We start from the raw sequence: 17764 nt of genomic DNA on the forward strand, positions 1-17764 counted from the left end.
TTACAGCCCTAGATGTGATCTTCAGTGTGTGATCAGCATGTCTAAACAGAGAGGCAGAGTAACCTTCTTGCACACAGTCACATATCTGGTTAATCTCTGAGATGAAATTAGAATTGGACTCCAAAGTCCAGTGCTCCTTTCATTCTCCCATACCTCCTCCGTGTAACCCCCTTTGCCTTCCTTTTCCTCTCCCTTCTCTCCTCTCCTCTAGTTTTAGATTTTTATTTATATCTTGTGTTTCAATATCACTTTTATTTCTGAATTTCATTTCCCTTCCGTAACCCATTAAGCCATCTTATGCAATAAAGAATAAAAAAGAAAAACGTCAAAGAAAGCAGTTCAACAAGATAAAACAACACATGAACCAGGCCTGATAGTATATAAATGTCCCCAAAAGTCCCTTCTCCCTGCAAGGGAGACAAGTACATTTTCTCCTCTCCTCTTCAGAGACAACATTGGTAACCCTTTCTTTTCATTCAATAAAGGGGGCAGCTAGGTATTGCAGTGTATAGAGACCTAAGCCTGGGATCAGGAAGACCTGAATTCAAATCTGACCTTAGACATATCTTAGGTGTGTGATCTTGGGTCAGTCACTTAACTTTTGTTTGCCTCAGTTTCCTCATCTGTAAAATAGGTGTAATTATAGAACCTACCTCCCAGGGTTATTATGCTGAACAGATGAGATAGTTGTAAAGTGCTTAGCACAGTGCCTGTCATACAGTAAGCACTATATATAATGTTAACTATTATTCGATGTGATATTGTCTATCTTTCATTCCTCTAGAACCTTCTTGTTACTTATTCCCTTAACTCTCCTTTACCAGACACGTTCTTTGTTGTTCCCTTAGCAGCCATGTTTGACCTCTTCACATACTCTTCAGAACTCAAAACCAAGGCTGTGGACCAGTCCCCAAAGAACTTCAGCCCTGCCTTGTCCTAAAAATAGATTGCTTAAGTCAAAATCACTCTCAGGAGATTGAAAGAACTGGTTAAGCAAAGCCAGCAGATACAGTGATCACATCTAAGAAGATGTGCAACATTCTTAGACATCTGTAGACCACCAGTTTTCTACCAAGGGAAATAAAGTATGTTTCATCATCAGTTTTCTGGAACCAAGACTAGACTATATAGAATCCAAATCTGTTGTAGAAAATGCACCATTACCTTACAACTTACATTATTATAATAATTATTTTTATTATTCTCCAGTTTATGCTTCTGTGCTCTGAATCAGTTCATATAAGTCTTCCCATGTTTCTTTGAAAATTTGTCATTTCTTGAGGAACATTATTAATATTTCATGATACTCATATTCCACAGTTTGCCCAGCTATTCCCTGAACTGATGGGCATCTACTATATTTCTAGTTTTGTACTCTTACAAAGAGTGAGACCAGGGAATTTTGGTATAGGGAGGACTTTTTTTCCCCTATCATCAATCCCCTTAGACTATGTGCTCAGTATAGGGTTTACTGAACACTTTTGTGATTTTTCTCACATTCCTAATTGTCTTCCAGAATGAACGGACCATTTTATAGTTCTCTTAGCAGTGTATTAGTGTTTTTGACTTCTCATAACCCTCATAGCATTGCTAATTCCCATCTTTTGTTACACAGTTCTCTAAGACTAAATTATCCATGCATTCTCAAACTGCACCAGCGGAGGGAGTTTCCACACTGGGAGCTCCTTATTTCCATGTAATCACAGGTCTAGACCAAAATAAATCATCTTAGACAATTTCATGGGTAAGATGTAAAACCTGAAGAATTGTTTTAATGAGTGTTTTTCTTAGCTATTTGGAGAATTATTTTTTTCATTTGGATGTTGATGGTTTGCATTTCTTCTTTTGAAGAACCTCAAAACTCAAAGCTTTGATTTTGTGCAAGTGCATGTGCTAAGGAGTTCTTGACTTGACCTCACCTTTAATCTCTGAGAGAGGCAGTGAGAAGTAATGGTAAGGTCTCAGAAGACCTGGATTTGGATGCTATCTCCAATACTTACTAACTGGGTGACCCTGGGCAATTCACTTAAACTGTTTGCCTCAGTTCCCTCATCTGTAAAGTGGGGATAATAATAATAGCATATACCTCCCAGGCTTGTTGTGAGAATTAAATAAGATAATGTAAAGCACTTAGCACAGCACCTGGCACGTAGTAAGTGCTATATAAATTATAATATTATTATTATTATAAATTTAATATGTAAGTACCCACACAACCCTTTCAAACGTCATCCTGCTCTTTTCTATTCTAAAAATATTTCAGCAATGTGCATTTCTGCCTTCTTTTTTTTGAGTATCACTATCATTACCCACTATCATGGGATAGGGAAGCTGCATTCAGTTGAAGGGCTGCACTTGAGGACCTAGAGGGCTATATGTGGCCTCGAGGCCATAGGTGCCCCACCCCTTCACTAACCCCTTTAACAACTCTTCTTCTTCCGCTGTCCCCTACACAAGCCCTCCCTCTTAGCAAATACATATAATCAGACAAAATAAATCCACACATTGGCCATGTCTGAAAATGGATGCCTCATTCTGCCTCTATAATCCACCACCTGTCTGCTGGGAGAAGGAAAGTATGCATCATCATAGCCTTACATTCTCTGTACTCCAATAAGACATCATCTGATATGCCAAGACTTCATTTTTTCCTAAACTCTATTTATCAAAACAATGACTTTTCTGGGACTATGGAAAAATACTTCCAAGTCTGTATATCCAGCTTCATATTCTTCTGCCTGTAGCCATGAATGTCTGAAGGACTGCTGACTGATGTTTTTTTGGGGGGCAAAGGGTGGACATGCATCAGTGGTCAGTGAGAAGCTTTATAACCTGAGGCAATCAGGGCTAGGAATGCTAGAAGGATTCCTTATCTGAGATTTTTGCTTTGCAGCTGACTTTGGTGTATCTGCCAAGAATCTGAAAACCTTGCAGAAACGAGATTCCTTCATAGGAACACCTTACTGGTGAGTAAGCTAGCTTCTGGAAACTGGATCCGAGACTGAACTTTGAGCCAGAGATTCCTCCTTCACCTCCTTCCCCCACCCAAAGCTACTTGCTGGATGAAAAACACTGGCATGACCATTTTAGTTGAATAGTTAAACCTGCCCATCGTTCAAGGCCCAAATCAAGGTCTGCCTTCCCTTTGACCTCGGTCCTTCTTGATTTCTCCCTCTCCTCTGAATTCCTACCACACCTAGAGTTTGTACCATATAATTTAGCACTTAATAGTACATTGTCCTGTACCATTCATTTATTGTTTCATGGACATTCATATTGCCTCCCCTTCCGGATTACAAAATTCCTTGAAATCAGGAATCATGGATTATGTTACTTAGGTTCTCTATAGTGCCAGCTGTGTGGTTGAGCACCTGATTGGTCCTCAATAAATACTTAGTAATTGATTGAAAAGAAAAGCAAGTGTATGAAATAAACCAGAGGGAGTGTGTGTATTTGTTTGTGTGTGTGTGAGAGAGACAAAGACAGAGAGAGAAAGAGAGAGAGAGATGAGGAGAGAAACACAGGCACACAGAAAGGGAATGGGGGAGAGGCAGAAAGAAAAGGGGAAGGAGAGACAGAAGAAGAGACAGAGACAGATGTAAAGATGGAGAGAGGGAGAGAGAGAGAAAGGAGAGGGTAGAAATTAATGTGTAAACACTAGAAAGGTATCATGATATGATGATAATAATAATGTCTGTAAATGCTAATGTTTTTTATTGATTACTTCAAAGTTTACAGAGCACTTTACATATATTATTTCATTTGATTCTCAAAATACTATGAGGTGCTATTATCTCCACCCCCATTTTACAAATGGGGAAACTAAGACTTTTAGAGTGTTAAGTGACTTGGACAAGGTCACAGTATTGGTGTTTGAGATGGGGCTAGAATCTGGGATCTTCCAGACTCCAAAAACAGCACTACCCACTACACTCATGATGTCTTTCTGGAATCAGAAGCCTTGTTTTTGAGTTGTGGCTTTTCTGCCTTCTGGCTGAGTGACCTTGTCCAAATCACTTCATCTCTCTTGGACACGGTAGATTCTTCTAAGCTCCAGCTCAACATGTGAGGTTGGTGGACCTTTTGCCCCAAATATTTTCAAAGCTTTGGGAGTACCAGTGCAGGAGTTGATGATTGTATGTGCAAATAAAACTGACAGCTCATTTGTTGGTTAGACACCATTTCAGTGAATGGTAGGGGGAGGCAGAGACAAATATATGTGACATCCAGGTGGAGTCTTCTCTTCCTAGCCAGGACTGTGGACAACGAAACCACAATTCACTCAGCTCACTAGATCGTCTCTGAAGCAGGTCATAGGGTGATAGGTTTGGGTCTAGAAGGGATGTTCCAGGCTCTCTGTTCCAATACTCTCCGTTTATAGATAGGGAGTTCCAAATACACGAGGTATTTCATTTTAAAAAATGATATAGAAAGAGTTTAAATCAGCAACTCTTCCTGAAGGTAGCAAATGGATCCAGCAGAGGTTGGATCACTTTGGGTGTATATATGGAAGAGGGACATGAGAAAGCTGGGCTTGCTCCATTCTCTCCTACACAGGAGTCATGGGACACTTGATACCCTTTGTGTGTTCCCCCAAAGTTGCATGTGAATTGAACTTTTGCAAATACTAGAGGAGCTCACTATCAGATTTAAACTCATGGTGAATCCTTTTGAAAAGTGAAGAATCCTTCTCAGTGCATAATTTCTTCCAGTTTATTTGTCAGGTAAGCTTGGGTTATCATATACCAACTTTTCTTAATGTGGGGGAGACCCTGGCATTCGTGGCTAGCCATGGTGAGGAAATATACTCCTGGATAGCTTATAGCTAAATGCTTCTGGGCTTCTTTTCTTACTTAGCTTTACCCTGCTTTCTTCCCTCAATCAATTTCTTTTTTCCTACCGATTTCTCTCTTTTACCATGTTTGTTCTTTTCGTATCATTCTTTTACATCACTTTTCTCCACTTTGCTCCCTGCCTTGTGCCCCATCATCCTCTGGGATTCTGGTTCCCCCATTTTCCCTTTCCCCCAAAGTGTTCATCCCCCCTGTGAGCACACTTATGTCTGACTCCTGATTTCTTCTGCCATCTGGTGGTAGGAATCAACAACTACAGGCTGACATGGAAGAAGCGGACATCTAGATGAAGAAAAAAAGGGTAGAGAAAAGAAGGGTGGAGGAATGGGAAAAGAGCTGACCTTGAAGCCAGTAAGACATGGGTTCAAATCCTGCCTCTGATACTATATGTATCATATTGGCTCCACTTAATCTCTCAGTGCCCTTCTCTAAGACCATGCTACCATAAGACAAGCTAACATTTATGTAACACTTTATGCATGTTATATCTCACTTGATCTTAATGGCAGATGAGATGGTTGTTGTATCCCTCTTTTACGGATGAGAAAACTAAGATGGAAATAGGTTAAGTTGTAGGGTCCAAAATCGTCCAATCTCTAATAAAAGAAACTGAGACAGAGCTCCAAGCCAATAACCATTTGGACCAGATGAAGGGGACCTCAGGTCTTCCTCATGATCTGCAGTTGAGATGCCCCTCGTCCCCTGTGCCTTACATATATGGTACTTGATACCCAGATGCACAGAAGAGGTCCAGTAATATACAGAGTCCCATTGTTTGATAGACCTTGCTCTTGACTTTCTAAGAGGGTCAGAAATGATGCATCACAGAATGGGCAAGGCAAGGGTCATCTCCACTGACTAAATGAGCCCCTTCTCATGTTGGGTAAGAGAGGTGATCTGGACGTACAAAAATAAGTTGGGGGACTTTCCAGATCACATCAAGACATCTCACCCACACTGCCCTTGGTCATGCATTCATCAGGTCGAAAGGGCGGAGGTCCTCTAGTCAGCATTTCATGGTTAGCCAAGTGAAATTTATAACAGGCTAGTGAACAGTGAACTTATAGCTTGGAGTTAAAGGTTTGGGGGCTTGCAGATGGAAGCAGACTATTTGCTCTCCTTTTCTTCTGTTCTTTTGTTTTGTTTCTTCTTTCTCGTGGTTCCTCTCATTAGTTCTAACCCTTCTTTACATCATGATAATGTGAAAATATGTTTAATCTGAATGCATAGGTAGAACCTGTATCAGATTGTATGCTGTCTCGGGGAGTGGAGAGGAGAAGATGGGGGAGAAAACTCAAAACTCAAAATCTTATGGAAGTGAATTTTTAAAAATTTTAAAAAGTAAATTAATTATCAAAAAAGTTTGGTGACTTATTATAAGAAAGAATCTATCTCATCTAGTCATCCCTAAGTATTATATATGTAAAATATGTTTTAATACATGTAATTCCTATATTAACAGTAGTTGACTAGACTTACTAATATATTCATAACTAGGTATAATCACCACCCCTGTGGAATCACTCTAAACTGATTAATACTGATTGGAATAAAATAGGGGTCTGATTAGAATCATCTATCTCAAGGTGACTTATCCAGACGATTAAGTAAATAAATGTCTGAGACAGGATTTGAACTCAGGTATTGCTGACTCAAAACCTAGCACTCTTATTCACTGTACCACCCAGTGGTCTGTAAATAGTAGAGAAAGTGCTAAATTATATTAGTAGAGGAAGATCTTCACCAGGTGCTCCCCTACATCTGTGGAAAAAACCAGGTCCAGTCAAGGACAACAGCAGCAGCAAAAAGGAAAGACAATGGGGTATGAAGTAAATAAATGGATGGAAAAGAATGCTCACACCTAGATATGGGTTTGTTGCCACATTAGATCCTAATTTCAAATAGAAGCCTTGTGTATATGCTAGGGACTTAACTCTCCCTCTCTTCTCTTTTTTGGCATGTTGGCTCTGTTTCAGGATGGCTCCTGAAGTGGTAATGTGTGAGACCATGAAAGATACCCCTTATGACTACAAGGCTGATATATGGTCCTTGGGCATCACACTTATTGAGATGGCACAAATAGAGCCTCCTCACCATGAGCTGAATCCGATGCGAGTCCTCTTGAAGATTGCCAAGTCGGACCCTCCTACGCTCCTCACACCATCAAAATGGTAGGAAGAAAAGGGGACCTGATGGTGGCCTATCTGTGGTGGATTTATGCTGCCACCATAGAGTTCAGATTCTGCCTATGAGAGGTTAAGTATAAGGATTATTCATTGCTCAGGACCAACCAGAAAAACGTCAGGGAGGAGCCCCGTGGGATAGGAAGAAGCCATTGCAGCATTCAGAGATCACTACACAAGTCCCTTCATCATCATCACTGCTTTCAGGTTGACCACCCAGCTGTGATCTTGGCTCAGTAGCTCCTGTTGACTTCCTCTCCAGTCTCTCTAAGCCATCTTCCTTGGTTCTTATAGAATGATGGAACCTTTGCATTGGGAAATACCTCAGGGGCCTTTGAGTGTAATCTGTACTTCCAAGCAAAGTGCTCTCACCTCATCTGGCAAGTGGTCACCCAGCCTCCAGTGAGGGAAGACGTACTGTCTCCAAAGGCAGCTCTTCCACGTTTGGAGAGCTCTCCTTGTCAGGAAGATTTTCCCTACACTGAGCTGGAATTAATCTCCCTTTAAGACCCAGCCACTGCTCCTGGTTCTGCCCCCTGGGGTCAGTTGGAACAAGTCTAAATCCTCCTCCCATGTCAGGCCTTCACATACTTGAGGACAACTGTCATGCCCTTTCCACATCTTCTCTTCTCTAGGCTAGTCATCTCCCTTTCCCTAGCAATCCTCATCACTCTCATCTTAGAGACCCCAAGCAAACATGCATGGATCCCCAGAGAAACCAATCCAGCTTGTTTAACTAATCAAACATACAGGTGGAGGAATGGAAAACAAAAAACAGACTAACAAAAAAACAAACCCAAAGCCAGACTGAAAGACATGCTGGTGTATGGAAAGAGCTGGACCAACGCTCAGGAGACCTGTGTTCTAACTATTCACTGTGAAACTGTAGGAAGATACTTAACCCTTCCGTGCCTCGTTTTCCTTATTTTAAAAATTAGGAGGTTGGACTAGAGGGTCTCTAAGCTCTCTTCTTGTTCCAATGTTTAATGATCTGACTGCTCCATATGAGGCTGAGGGGTTAGGCATCATTCTTGTTGGAAAGTAGTTAACTGTCCCTGATTTGGGAGCAGATCTACCAAGCCCTCTTTATTTATTTATTTGATTTTTGGAGGGCAATTGGGGTTAAGTAACTTGTACAAGGTCACACGGCTAGTTTTTGTGTTAAGTGTCTGAGGTCGGATTTGAACTTGGGTCCTCCTGACTCCAGGGCTGGTGCTCTATTCACTGCACCACCTAGCCACCCCTACCAAGGCCTCTTTAAAAACAAAAAGAAATTTGCGGATACTGTACTTGATTATATGCTGCCATGGCGGGGGGCAGGGGGGCAGAGAAAATTTGAAACTCAAGGAATTGTGGAAATGAATCTTGTAAACTAAAAGTAAACAAATTAATAAAGACCAAAAAAAAAAAAAAAGGAAAGGGGCGGCTAGGTGGCATAGTGAATACAGCACCGGCCCTGGAGTCAGGAGGACCTGAGTTCAAATCTAGCCTCTTGCACAACACAAAAACTATCCATGTGACCTTGGGCAAGTCACTTAACCCCAATTGCCCTACCCTCCCCCCTCCAAAAAGGAAAAATGTTAAAATGATCATATGACCGTGTCTTGAATTGAAGCCTTGGGTCTCTCCTGAATAAAAAGCCATATCAGTCTCCTTTAATTAATGCTAAGGACTTGATGGCACTGTCATGATATTATTTCATCATGTTTGTTATAAAAAAAAGAGGCTTTAGGGAGTCTGCTTCCACCCTTATTAGGTTGAGGCTTTTCTATTGGCCTCCCCTCCCTTTATTTCCAAACCAGCCTCTCTGCTTCGGAGCAGATTAGCTGAAATGATCGTGATTCTTTAGGCCAAGAATTGCATCTGGCTGGGAGCACCTTCGAAAGTCTAGGAATTCTGTGGAGTGGTGTGAAGGAAAAGTTTCACCTAGGGCTGGCAGAAGGCAAAACAACTCAAAGAGTTATGGACCGACTGTTTGATGGCCTTGGTTAAATAATGTACACATGCAGGGGAATGGAAGCCAGCACTTGTTCCTAAGCAGATCTGGTGGTACAGGAGTCACTGTTGAGCTCTACCACCAGCCCGCCTTCTTCATTCATCTTACACATTAGGCTGGGCATGGGGCATTTTCTCTTCTGGCAACCAGGACTGATTTTTCAGGCCTAAGAGAGGGGCTGGGTGGTGAGGGGTCTGACAGCTCCTTTGGAGAGGATGTAGTAAGCAAGAGACTCTGAAGGGGAGATTGTGGGTCAATTTTCCTGAGCTTTTTTTTTTTTTAAAGCAACTGGGGTTAAGTAACTTGCCCAAGGTTACATGGCCAGTTTTTTTGTGTGGTGTTAAGTATCTGAGGCCAGAACCAATCATGGGTCCTCCCAACCCCGGGGGCCGGCGCTCTTACACACTGTGCCACCTAGCTGCCCCTTTCCTGAGCTTTTGCCCCATTTTGACCTTTCTGCTAATTTCTGTCCTTACATGCAGGTCCTTGGACTTCCGGGACTTCCTGAAGACTGCACTGGATAAGAATCCAGAGACCCGGCCCAGTGCTGCACAGCTCTTAGAGGTAAGTGGATTCTTCTCTTCCTCCTTCCTGCTAACTTCTAGGATTAGATCACCTAAAAGGCAGCAGTGAATGTGCGAATTACCTATAACTGGACTCAGTTGGCCACCTCTAGCTTCCATAGCTTTGTGAAGGCCTTCTCCCGTTCCTTGGCCTGTACTTTTTTTACTCATCTTGGCTTTTCTGAATTCTTTCCTTCTTTCTGGCTGAGGTCAGGAGCACTTACATTTCCCTTATTCTCTTCCCCCCCCCCCAACAAAAAATGTTCCTGCTATAAATATTCCTACAGAATGTTAGATCTCCTCTATACCTACCTTGTTTGGACTTATCTTTATACCTTCCCAGTAGACTGTAAGCTCCTTGAGGGCTGGGCATTTTTTCTCCCTTGAATTTCCAGTGTTTAGCTTAGGTCCTTTGCATATAAGTAAGCATTAAATTTTTAGAATGCATGAATTCCTGAACCCTAAAACCTTCCATGTTTTACTACATACCATCTAGTCCAGGGAGTGGGGAACCTGATGTCTCAAAGCCACCCCGGAATCATAGGACCATAGGATTTAGCTTTACAAGGGACTTTAAAGATCACCTTGATCCAGAGGTCTCTAACTTTTTTTGCATCATTATCAATCAACCAGTTCACCAGATTGTCAGTGTAGTCAAACCTAGGTACTGCCTACTCAGAACAATTTTTTAAATGCATAAAAAGATACATCAGATTACAAAGGAAAACAATTAGATTGAAACACAATTACCAAAAATTTTTTTAAACCCTAAATTCATTGGGGCGGCTAGGTGGCACAATGAATAGAGTACCAGCCCTGGAGTCAGGAGCACCTGAGTTCAAATGTGGCCTTAGACACTTAACACAAAAACTAGCCATGTGACCTTGGGCAAGTCACTTAACCCCAATTTCCCTCCAAAAAGCAAAAAAAAAACAAAAAACGAAATCCAAATTCATGAACCCTAAATTAAAATTCCTTGATATAGTCCAACCCCTTTGTTTTATAGAAGAGGAAACTGAGGCCTCAAGAAGTCAACTGATCAGATATTTTGTTGGTGGCAGGGGGTCACTGGGATCCAGTTCTCCTAACTTCTTTCACACTCTTTCCATAAATTCAAGACCTTTTAGGTTCCATGAGACCGTACTAGGACTTTGGAGCTGAGATAACCCACATTTCTCTCTTAGCTCCTTTCTGTTCTGGGTTTTCCCTGTTCCTGTGTTGCACCAGGTCATAAAGCTTAGTTTATCATCTCTAGAATCCTGACCTCATTTTGTCCTCTTCCACTGTGTTGCGTTTTTTGTCCTCCAAGACCAGCTCGACTCTGTCAAAGGGAAGCAGAGAACTGAGGACGTTACTATTAGGATGAGGACTTCTCCAGATAGACTCAGCTTCTTCACAATAGCAGCTTTCTGATTTCATGCACTGACCTCTGTTGCAATAACTTAAGTCAAGAATAACCAAGTCCCGTTCTGAGCTGGTGATGTTAGCAATGTGTTCGATATCTCTTTGCTTCCTTTCTCGCCTCTGCTACCATCATTTGGTCTTTTCACTGCTTATTATTTCCAAGAGAAGATGAACAAAGGAGATAAAAGGCAATGAAATTCAGATCAATCATTTTCCCTCATTTAATAGTATTTTATTTTTTCCAGTTATATGTAAAGGTAGTTTTCAACATTCACTTTTATGAGATTTTGAGTTCTGTTTTTATTTCTCCCTCCCTCCCCTCACCATTCCCCAAAAAGGAATGCAACCTGATATAGGCTCTACATGTACAATCCTATTAGACATATTTCCACATTAGTCATGTTATGAAGGAAGAATCAGAACAAAAGGGCAAAAACCATGAGAAAGGAAAATTAAAAAAGAGAAAACAGTATGCTTCAGAGATCAATCATTTTTGAAACTTTGGCTTAACATTTATTTCAATATCACTCATTACTGTACAGTGATGTTGCCCTGGAGGTGAGGCACTGAGCCACACTGCCAAAAAAGGAGAAGTGAAAATGCACTTTAAAAAAAAAATGATTTAAGGGGCGGCTAGGTGGCACAGTGAGTAGAGCACTTACCTTGGAGTCAGGAGGATCTGGGTTTGGATGCGGCCTCAGACACTTGAAACACACACACACACAAAAGCTAGCCATGTGACCTTGGGCAAGTCACTTAACCCCAGTTGCCCTCCCCGCCCCCCTCCAAAAAGCAAAAAAAAAAAAAAAGGATTTAAGTACATTGCCTGAATAGGACTTTGCTGCTATTATATATTATATAATGTATAATTCCATATAATATGATATATTACAACATAATATGATATAATTAAACATATACTTATATGTAATATAATACATATTACATATTCTTGTTGTTGGGAATGAATGGGGAGTATTTATTGGGGAAAATGCGTTAAATGCACAGAATTTAAAGTGAACACCATTTTTATTTTTAAAATTATTTTGTTGCTAAGACACATGGTGTGCAATAAAAATTAAAAAAGAAACCGACTTCAAAAACTTTTGGAAGTTACTTCTAGGTGTTATTCATCCTTCCTTTCATAGCTCCCCCATCTCCAATGATAATGATACATGATTAATCCTGGTGAAAGGGGATACTTTAACTGAATTACCGGAAAACTTATCCTAATTAACCGTCTCATTTATTTTGTGCCATAGTGCTTTGGGGTGTGTGGCAACCTGTAACTTCAACCATCGGGTCACTTCCCTGCCTGGGATAAGTTTTAAAAATCATATGGGAGTGAGGGGAGGTGTGAGAGCAACTAGATGGTACAGAGCTGCCCCAGCAGTCAGGAGGACCTGAGTTCAAAGGCAGCCTGAGACACTTACTAGACATGTGACCCTGGGCAAGTCACTTAATAACCCCAATTCCCTCAAAAAAAAAAAAAAAGAAAGGAAGAAAACCATGCAAGGAATAGAGTCAAGTGGGGAGGCACTGACCCCACTTTACCTGCAAGATGGTTAGTCAGCTGCAGTAACTCTAAATGTCTCAATTCCCTTGTTGGGACCATTTCTTTCTCCAAGGAAGGGCATCTTATAGTCTGTTAAGTATGGTATATGGGCTAGAGGGAGCTGACCAGCTGTTCTCCATCTCCAGCCCAAGAGGAAATAGACTTTAAACTTCAGCAAGAGGAATTTCAATTTGATACGAGGAAGAATTTCCTGTCTAAGGATTGTTAACTGCTGGATTGGGTGAATGAAAGAGGTTATGGACTCTCCCTTAGAGAATTTTCAAAAATTTAATAAGACCTCCTATTTGAAGGCTGCTTTTTATTTTTGCCAAGTTTTTTTTTTGGTCATATAAGGTAGGATATTTTATGGATGAATGCCTAAATTGAACAGATATCATGATATAGTGGTTATATTCCTGGATTTGGGTCCTGGAAGACCTGGGTTCGGGTCCTTCCATTGATACTTACTGGCTCTTTGGCCATGGACAAGTCACATCCCCTCTCTGAGCTTTAGTTTCCTCATATGTAAAATGAAAATTATAATATCTGTGTGGCACCTACCTTGCAGGGTTGTTATAAGTCTTAAATGAGATCATGTGTATGTATGTGGGTTTCTTTTAAAAGGCAATTGGGATTAAGTGACTTGCCCAGGGTCACACAGCTAGTAAGTGTCTGAGGCAGGATTTGAACTCAGGTCCTCCTGACTTTAGGACCAGTGCTCTATCCATTCCACCACCTAGCTGCCCCCATGTATTTTAATATCAATTATTAAATAATTATTAATGTAATTAATAAGTATAAAATTGGTAAGCAAACAAATAAATGTTACTAGTAAATACAAATAATAATTATTAAAATATTAGCTTTTCATGTGAGCTATTATTCTTTAAACACGATTCTAGTTTGTGGCACAACAAGAAAGGGCTAAGCTCTTGGCCTAGGCTTTTCATACTAGATCACGCCGTTTCTAATTTATCTGGGTAATTTCCTTAGAGACTTACGACGAAGGTTCCCTCCACCCTGTGAGTCTGCCATTACATTTAGGACGGAGATAGGGACTAGACCTGGGACTTGATTGCTATAATTCTTCCCCAATGAAGGAAGACTATGAGTACAGGTCAGCAACATCTTTGCAATTTACAGGCTTAAAGAGGTGTCTGGAGCTCTGAGACATGAAATCAGCTGGGTCACACATTAAGTATTTGTCGGAGGAGGGATTTGAATCTAGGTTTTCTTTTTTTGGTTGTCTTTTTAGAGGGAGGAAGACAGGGCATTGTTCAAGTAAGTGTTAAGTATCTGAGGCCAGATTTCAACTCAGGTCCTCCAGACTCCAGGGCTGGTGCTCTATTACTGTGCCACCTAGCTGACCCAAATCTAGGTTTTCTTGACTCCCAGGCCAGCTCTCTGTCTAAGGTGTGCCACCACTGTGCCCTGTTTTATAAGCACATAACTTCATTACAATGCCCATTTTTAAGCGTGGGACCCAATGCCAGTGGTTCTTAAGTTTCACAGAAGAAACTGTGGGCTTAAGTAAATGGGCTTAAGTTTTAGTTTGCTCGCAACCAAGGAAAAAACTCCCTTCACAAGAAATAGAATTTTTCTTGGATTAAGCAAAATATTAATTACATATTAGAATAGGCTCCCTAAAAGTTTTACTGTCTCTGCCTTTTTACCCCGCAGTCCTTTCCCCAAATCCTTCCTTCTTTCCCCATATTCATCCCCAAAGAAACTGCTTAAGGGCATAGTGACTAGATTGGGTGCCAGACTTAAATCAGGAAAACCTGAGTTTGAATTTGAAAAATCCTGCTTCTGACTCTCCCTCACTGTTTGACTCTGGGTTTAACTTTTCTCAGCCTCAATTTCCTCATTGGCAAAATGGGGATAATAATAATACCTCCTATCCCACTAGGTTATTAAATGAGATAATATGATGTAAAACACCTTGCACACCTTAAAGGGCTAAATAAATGTTAGCCTTTATGGAAATCTGCCTTAAAGCAAAATAAAACAGGAGGATAGAACACGGTAACACAGGACCACATCAGATTGTACGTGTAACATTGCACATCCCACCTTTTTAGGATGAGGAGAGGGCGCTCAGTGAGTCACCCAGAGTGTATTCAGTATTGACTGTGTACCAGGCACCGTGCCAAGCACCAGGGATACAGAGAGCTAAAAAACAGGATCTGCCTTCAAGGAGCTCCCAGTCTAAGGAGGGAGACAGTACGTACATATGAGATATAGGCCATGCAGAAAGGGAAGGAATTAGGACACGCATTTCTTCATTTATTCTTGAGTCTCAAGGTGGTCATTCTATTGCACCTGAGTTCAGCTGCCTCTTTGGTGCTATTTCTGTTTATCTTTTCATACTCTTTGAATATGTTTTCCTCATTCCAGTTTTTTTTACCCTACGTCACCCTTGGTGCATACAAATCTCCTGTGATTCCTCTGAATTCTTTATATGGAATGAATTCTCCAGTCTCCATCTCTGGGACTGTTAATGTCTCAGAGTGATAAGGTGTGCTGGTAAATGTTGAACAATGGCCCTCTGAAATGCAAGACACACTTTTTTAAAGTTTGATCTGTACTGTTAACATTTTTTCCATCACTTTCTTAAGTCTGAAAATCAACAGAACAATAAATCAAGCCCTGATTCATAGCATTTGCCAATTTCATTCTCATTATGAAAATCTAACAAGTGGTTCTGAGCCCTGCATTAGTCTATATACGTAGGCGACGTTGGGGATCCCTGAACTCTGGAGATGGCTTGATTAAAGGATTCTAAAGAAGTTGCTTTAAAACATGGCTATGTCCTGGGATATTTGGAGCAGAAAGCCTGTTTCCATCCCTGTGCATATAATTTTCTTAGCAATTTGTGCCAGTTTGGGGATACACCCCCCCTAACATGTCAGCTGCTTTGAGCAAAGACCCTTACCCACCCCGTTGGGCTGGTCCATTGCCTCTACTGCATACTTTGTGCTGGTGTCTCTCTCTTTAATCTGAACTGGCAAATTTGAAGTGGAGGAAGAAGCTTTCTAAACACATCCTAAGCTCCCTTCTCTGGCTAGAGAGATGATGAAGGAGAAAAGTGTTCCATGGCTTATGTCCCAGAACAGTTTACAAAACAATGTACTTAACCCTAATCAGTCACAGGAGGTACCTCCTAGCTCTTGCCAGCTATGGTCTCCCCAGGCTTAACACCATCTGCAGTGTTGCTTCTGGGGACTTGGGGGCTGACATGACTTGACCCAGAGCTCTGCTGTTTCCCCATGTGATTCTTTTTACCAAAGAATTCCTGTTCCTGCATGCAGTACCAGGCGACTTCCCGACTTCCCATCGTTTAAACACCAACTATGAGAAATGGGGACAAATGACTTAGCCTATAGAAGAAGAGAAGCATGGTCTCATTTAATTGCCTCTAATTTGGTCAGTGTGTAATGTATCTTTAAGAAGCATGGAGATTTCCAAAAGCAGGCCTGGGAGGTTTGTTCTTTTGGCCACATCTGCATTTCAAACACTTCAGCTATTTGACCTTTGACTTATTGCTTAAATTCGCATATGTGAGGTTACACAACATTTATGCTTAAGGAGCTGTCAGGATCTGATTTTCCACTCTCTGTTACAAAAGGCTGTTGAAACCCTAAACCACTTCCCTAACTTGCTCTGAAGAGGGCATTACAAGGGCTCAGAACCAGAGTAAGGGGGTCTGGTTCTCATCCGGATGGTGATTTGGACTGCATGGGGATAAGCCAGGTCCAGTGAATGGAGTCTGAATTACAGAATGTTTCTAAAAAATGAAACTTTACTTGTAAGTACTTAGAGTAACTTGGCTGAGTCTAAGTATTTCCTAGGTTGAGGCCCTTTAGGAGTCCTGCTTTAATGAAAAGAAAAAATGATTTGTGTGTGATTAACATAGAATCATATAATTTTTCAGTTAGAAGAGAACCTCAGAATTATCTGTTCCAATTTTCTCATTATGTAATTGAGGAACTTTGCCCTAGAGAAATTAAATGGCATCCCATATCCATGCAAGAAGTAGCTAGATGCACTTACTAGCTGTGTGACCTTGGGCAAGTCACTTCACCCCAACTGCCCTGCCTTCCCCCTCCAAAAAGATAAAACAGAAAAGAAGTAGCTAGATGGCTTATTGGATAGTGCACTGGACCTGGAGTCAAGACCTGAGTTAAAACCTCACCTCAGACACTTACAAGTTGTATGACCCTAGGCAAGTCACTTAACAACTGTCTGCTGTGGTTTCCTCAACTGCAAAATGGGGCAATAATCCCGCCTTCCTCCCAGGGTTGAAGGTAAGATAATCTTTGTAAAGTATTTAGCATGCAGTAGGCGCTTAATAAATGCTTGTTTACTTTTTTCTTTCTTGAAGCTATCTCCCCATAAATAAGCAATTATTAAGTATTTTGAGGGTACGTGGGAGAGAATTTTCTCAAGGAGTTGACATCTTTCTCTTATTTTCACCATTCCCTTTTTAATAGTTAGAAAAACTTCATCCCGCCTCCTCTCCTAGTCATGAGAAGATTTCAAATTAATGAGGTGTTTGCAGTGTTTCTTTCACAACACCCTGGGGCATCTGTGCATCTGGGTATTTGGATTTAGGCATGTGTGTTATTGCTAAGTGTATACACTCTCAGGAAGGGAGATGGGGAAGGGAAGTTCCAAGCCTGAGGAGCATGTGCTCTTGTCTCGCTGAAGTTAACATCTGCTGAAAACCATAAAGAACTTCGTATTTTACAGAGTCTATGAAAAAGCTTTTTACTCTTAAAGATGTTATGTTTCTAGAAGTACCTACAAATAGAACACACTTCCCTTCTGGAAGGCAATGTGGTATAATGGCTAGAGCACAGGAGTTAGAAACAGAAGAAAGTCTTCTCAGTTATTTACTGTGTGGTCCTAAACAAGTCACTTAACCTCTCTTGGCATGAGTTACAGTCAGATGTCTGTAAATTCCTTTGCAGATCCTAGAATACCAGGTAAATGTCAATCAAGTAATTTATTAAGTGATTGCTATGTACCAGGCACTGTGCAAAGTTCTAGGGATTAAAAAGTCAAAGGTGAAACCATACCTGCCTCCATTTCTTTCTTTCTTTCTTTCTTTCTTTCTTTCTTTCTTTCTTTCTTTCTTTCTTTCTTTCTTTCTTTCTTTCTTTCTTTCTTTCTTTCTTTCTTTCTTTCTTTCTTTCTTTTTTTCTTTC

The 17764-nt window shown here is 40.9% G+C and overlaps 1 protein-coding gene across 2 annotated transcripts in view; it reads left to right on the forward strand.

Moving 5' to 3' along the window:
- Nucleotides 1–17764, forward strand: part of STK10 (serine/threonine kinase 10) — a 132669-nt gene that overhangs the window by 64336 nt on the left and 50569 nt on the right. For both annotated transcript variants that reach the window (XM_069102366.1, XM_069102367.1), the window contains exons 5-7: nucleotides 2894–2966; nucleotides 6830–7024; nucleotides 9515–9596. In XM_069102366.1, coding sequence (XP_068958467.1) covers nucleotides 2894–2966; nucleotides 6830–7024; nucleotides 9515–9596 — 350 coding nt within the window. The remainder of the gene's footprint in view (nucleotides 1–2893; nucleotides 2967–6829; nucleotides 7025–9514; nucleotides 9597–17764) is intronic.

Source organism: Petaurus breviceps, unplaced genomic scaffold, assembly GCF_028583685.1.
Source record: "Petaurus breviceps papuanus isolate PSGF00001 unplaced genomic scaffold, PetGlider_PUasm1.0 551, whole genome shotgun sequence".
Lineage (NCBI taxonomy): Eukaryota > Metazoa > Chordata > Mammalia > Diprotodontia > Petauridae > Petaurus > Petaurus breviceps.